Below are 5,570 nucleotides of genomic sequence, written 5' to 3' on the forward strand. Positions count from 1 at the left end.
GTTGCTGTTGTTGTTTGCTTTTGTTGTTGTTGTTGATGTTGTTGATGTTGTTGTTGTTGTTGATGTCTTTGTGGTAACGATATTTCGTTACATTGCCATTCAATGAAATGTATACAAAACTCTCAACCATAGTAACAGCGATTAGAACATTTAAAAAAAAATGTTATTCACTCTGTTATTTATATTTAAATTACTAAAGTTAAAAAACTCATTTAATCAATTAATTAATTAATTGATTGATTGTATGATTGATCGAATGATCAATTGATTGATTGATTGAATGAATGAATGTATGAATGATTGATTGGTTGAATGATCGATCGATTGATTGATTGATTGGTTGGTTGATTGATTGATTGATTGATTGTTTGATTGATTGATTGATCGATTGATTGTGAAACAACAGCTTTATAAATTTTAGAAATTGAATCCTCTATTCAATTAAAATCATCCTAATCGTCATCCATCTTCATCATATCTAAGAAATATTTAATATAATTATATTATAATATACAAATATAATATTAAAACATAATTACTTATAACCAACACCATAATCCTAGTAACATTTCTACATCATTAGAATCAAAACAATAATTATAATAATAAAAAAATTAATAATACTACTAATAATAAATGAAACCACACAAGAACCAAATACTGAAAATGATTTGGCTTTTATAAACGGTTGATCGCCTTTATATATATAAATATATATATATATATATATATATATATATATATATATAAATTGATCAATCAAATATATATATATATATATATCAAATAAATATATATATATATATATATATATACATATACAATCTAAACAAGTATGAACCTATATACAATACATTTATATATAAATATATATATATATATTTATATATACAATTCATACAATATTCATACTCATACAATCAAAATATGTATGAACATATATATATATATATATATATGTATGTATATATACTGGATTATATATTATATATATTGTATATATGGTATATATAAATATAATAAGCATAAGTTAAGGCGTGGTTTCTATAGATTTACTTTTTATAATTCAAGTTAAAATTTTTCATTATTATTATTGTTGTTATTTTTATTTTTCATCTTATTATTTTCATTGTTATCCCATCAAAGAGATTTATTGACTGATTGTTGTATGTGTTTGGATGTCTGGATGACCTTTTTTTGAGATATTTATTATTTAACACCTATCACAGTGTGTGTGTGTGTGTATGTGTGTGTATGTTTGTGTGTGTGAGTGCACGTGTGTGTGTCTGTGTATGTTTGTGAATGTGTGTATTACCGAATGTAAAAATTGTGATTGTTCAGACGGGATCTATTCTATATATGTGTGTCGATGTATGTGAATATTATTGCGTGTGCGTGTGTGTGTGTGAGGTCAGGTGTAAAAGAATGGTGTTTCATATTACTGTTGGCTTGTTACAACAATTGTCTAGGTTAATTAATGTTCCGCGCTAATGTCATTGGTGTGTTATGATGCGATTATGATGTCTGTTGGTGACTGTGTTGTTGTTTTTGGTTGTGATGCTGCAGTTTGTTGATGATGTTATTGCACTCACACACACACACGCACGCACACACACATACATACATACACATACACACACACACACACACATAAATCTATAAAAACATTACTTTTTAGTGGCAATTTTATTTCACGTTATTGCAGTATAAACAAATTTCATATATATATTAAATATTAATTTAGAATATTAAATCAATTAAAATTTTGTATTGTTGTATTGTATTTTACAAAATAAATATTTCGAAATTTATAGATTTAGCCATGCAAACTAGCAAACATACATAGATACATACGATACCATACCATACGTACAAACATACACATGCAAACAAATAAACAAACATAAATACACACATACACATACAAACAAACAAACATACATACAATAAAAACTAACCAGTGTTTCCGAAAATTCATTTTCTACCAACAAAAACAAAATGTATAATTTTTTCAATTTTTAATTATTAATAACGTAGACAACTCTATAAATACACATACCTACTTACATACATTCATACATAAATACACACATACAAACAAACAAACAAACAAACATACATACATACATTCACACAAACATTAGCATACAAACACACATATATTTATGTATACATAATTTCTTACAGACATACATACATTAGCATACAAACAGACATACATTTATTTATACATAATTTCATTGCTAAAAAACAGCCCAGGTTAAAACCACATTATAATGATATATACACACAAACACACGCATTCATAGACACACGCACGCACAATATGCTGTATTGGTTGGTTAGAGGCGACTATTTCACGTGAATCCAAATATCCCAGTTTGTTCACGCACCCGATTATGTAAGTTGTTTGCATTTTGTTTTTCGAATAAAAATTCATTGATGACACACACACACACACGCACACAAACCGACACGTACACACACACACGCACATACACACACACACATACACACACACACACACAGTTGGTCACCAAGTGCTTTCAATGGTGAATAACGTTTTAATTTGAGCGATTGATTCACCAGAAACAAACAAGCACTTCTGAATATATTTGAATATTATTTTGTATCGTTGTTTATTTGTGTCAAACGCACATACAAACACACATACAAACACACAAGCGTACATGCAAACATACAGCCCGATTATACACATCTCCGTATATAATATATATAAATTTATTATCATACGTTATAAATACACACAGACAAACATAAACATACACAATAATATACAAACGCTCACACATATAAAAACACATACGCATAAACACTGACACAAAATTTGCATTTGAGATAGTATTTTTTACATTTCTTACTGCTATCATTCACATATTCGGTATCATAAACATAGATATCATACAATCGTATATCAATAAATTATCCTCATCACAATTATTATTATTATCAGATAGGCGCCATTGCTTAAGGAATTTTATAGACGTTATAAAACCTTTTTCAGCCATCACGTAAATTTTACATAATTTCAAAAAAATTATTATTATTATGACTATTCTTATAATTTTGAAAAATTCACATAACATGCAATGTCTGTAATGCTTTAACACACACACACATACATACACACACACACACATACACACACTTGAACGCAGAAAGGCACACACACATATCCGTGTGAATATTGTGAATAAATGGAATTAAAAAAAAAAATTTATTGCCAATAAATTCGAATTTATATAGCGTAAGATGAAAATTTTAATAATTGCTCGTGGTATAAGATCTTTGAATCATGCGTATCTTTGGTGACGTCAATGATCCTGACCGCGCCTCCACTCGATCCGTCTCGATGTATCCCCAGGGTGACAGCTAAATTGGAAAAAATAAAATATCAATAATAATAATATTAATAATAATAAAATTAATAATAATAAAATTAATAAACAATTCAAACGATAACAGAGATTACCATCGAAACAACAACAAATAACAAAATACTTTCAAAAACGTCATCAAAAAACCACAACACTAATCACTGAACATCATCAAAAAGAAGGGCGGTGGCGGATCTAAGGGGGGCCCCATGCCCCCGTTGTGAGCAATTTTGGCCCCCCGTCAAAGTTGTCTAGATCCGCTACTGGGCGGTGGTATCATTAATCAGCATCTCCAAACATCTCTATCGTTATCACGTCGGTCTTCCCTACCCTTTGAATAAAACAAAAATCAACATCCATAAACAACAACTACTACGACAGCATCAGACAACGATATGTTTCTACTGATCACTAATCATAAATTAGGTAGGCACCATTAGTAGACAATTCCATGCACTTTTCTCTACTCATATTCTCGCCATTGAAATGGAAATCAACATAGGAACTTACGTACTGGCTGCCTGAGCCAGCAACGGCATATGGCTGAGCTACGCACATCCCGTCAAACGGGATATCATAAATCTATAATAATAATGATAATTATTATAATAATTATTATAATAATAATAATAATTATTAGAAATATTATTTAGAAATAACTGTTTTTAATAATGAAAACTAAATATCTATTTGAATTTTAAAACGCTTGAATAATACCAGCCCAGCAGAGCTTCTCTAACTAAAAAAAACTTCAGTCGGATGGAGTTACAGAACGTAAAAACGATTTTTAAGTTTATTACTATTAATTTTGACAACAATTTTTACAAAAATTATATCTGTGCTGTAAATCATTGATGGATAGTTGAGTTAAATTCGATGGATGGATAGTTACTTGAAATCCATCAACTTCATCCCATCCGGCGCAAATTATCCCACACTCCAGGCTCTCCCTATTTTTGTAGCATAGTTCGTGGAATAAATTCGCCGCCATTTTTATTGGAGGTTCTTTATTTGATTCCAAACTATGAAGATAAAAATATACGTATAAACGTGAATTTGAATAAATAAATTTAGTCATAAATGAATAGACTATAACACCATATTGTATAACATAAAAACCAAATAAAAAATCACATTACGTCACTATAGTATAGGCTAATGCTTTGTAAGAAAGGTTGACCTTTGAACTTTAACCTCTACACAGCGCTATAATTGTAATATTAAAAACTGCACCTCAACAAGGACAGATGAAACGTTGCCCTTTGTATTATGGCGTGGGTGTCGGATTCAGCGCCGGAACGACAGCAGAATACATTTTTACGTATTTTCGTTATCTTATCCGCAAACCTATTTATAATGTCATCTCTGAAAAATGAAATAAAGAAATAATGGAATAATGTTTTATTTGGTGTGTAACTAATTATTAAATTATTCAATACAATAATAACGAAGTGAATAGTCTTCATCCTAAATTTTTACATAACTATTCTTCGTTTTTGTAATATATGAATTAGGTATTCTTGTACAATACACTGCTAATTAATTTCTTAAAATTAGGTTAGTGAATGGAATATCATTTACTCAATGGTAACTCTAGAATCTCCGGCCAGAATGATTCCGGAATCATATTTCATGGCAATTATTGTTGTCTGAAATTCAAATTTACCATTAATTCATAGGCATCTGTATATATTTATTAATTTAAAAAATATTTAGAATAAATTAATAGTCCTAACTCCGGATTTCACTTTCTTTGAACTGTTTTTTGGGAACATTCTTTTATTTTAATTTAAATCTTATAAAAAACGCGCCATTTAAATGAGTTTCTATAGAAACGCGCTAGCAAAAGAAATTAGAATGGAAAACTTTAATTACTTTACTCAAAAACTATTCTGCCAGATTGTGTTTTATAGAGTCTTATTCCAAAAATTTACTATTTAAATAAATTTTATTACAAATTCTGTGTATAATTTATTTTCGATCATCCAAAAATTTGATTTCGTAACCGATAGCCATTAAATGAATATGATAACCATTGAATATCATGATGATAATTACATTCTTCGCTTAATTTATGAATTTTTCCATGATTTGGGTAATTTTTATTTGAAAATATTACAAAATAGTATAAAATAAAGTTTAAAAAGCGTTTATATTTCGATTAAAATACTT

At 28.6% G+C, this 5,570-nt stretch overlaps 1 protein-coding gene across 1 annotated transcript; it reads right to left on the reverse strand.

The window, feature by feature from the left end:
• Window positions 1-3,259: 3,259 nt before the first annotated feature.
• Window positions 3,260-5,047, reverse strand: HELRODRAFT_90918 (hypothetical protein; the record flags this gene model as incomplete). Its single annotated transcript, XM_009033487.1, has 5 exons — window positions 3,260-3,393; window positions 3,833-3,980; window positions 4,291-4,420; window positions 4,632-4,763; window positions 4,980-5,047. Coding segments are annotated over 5 exons (612 nt in total), but the record flags the coding sequence as incomplete, so codon positions are not given.
• Between the last annotated feature and the right edge of the window lie 523 nt (window positions 5,048-5,570).

Source organism: Helobdella robusta (assembly GCF_000326865.2).
Source record: "Helobdella robusta unplaced genomic scaffold HELROscaffold_92, whole genome shotgun sequence".
Lineage (NCBI taxonomy): Eukaryota > Metazoa > Annelida > Clitellata > Rhynchobdellida > Glossiphoniidae > Helobdella > Helobdella robusta.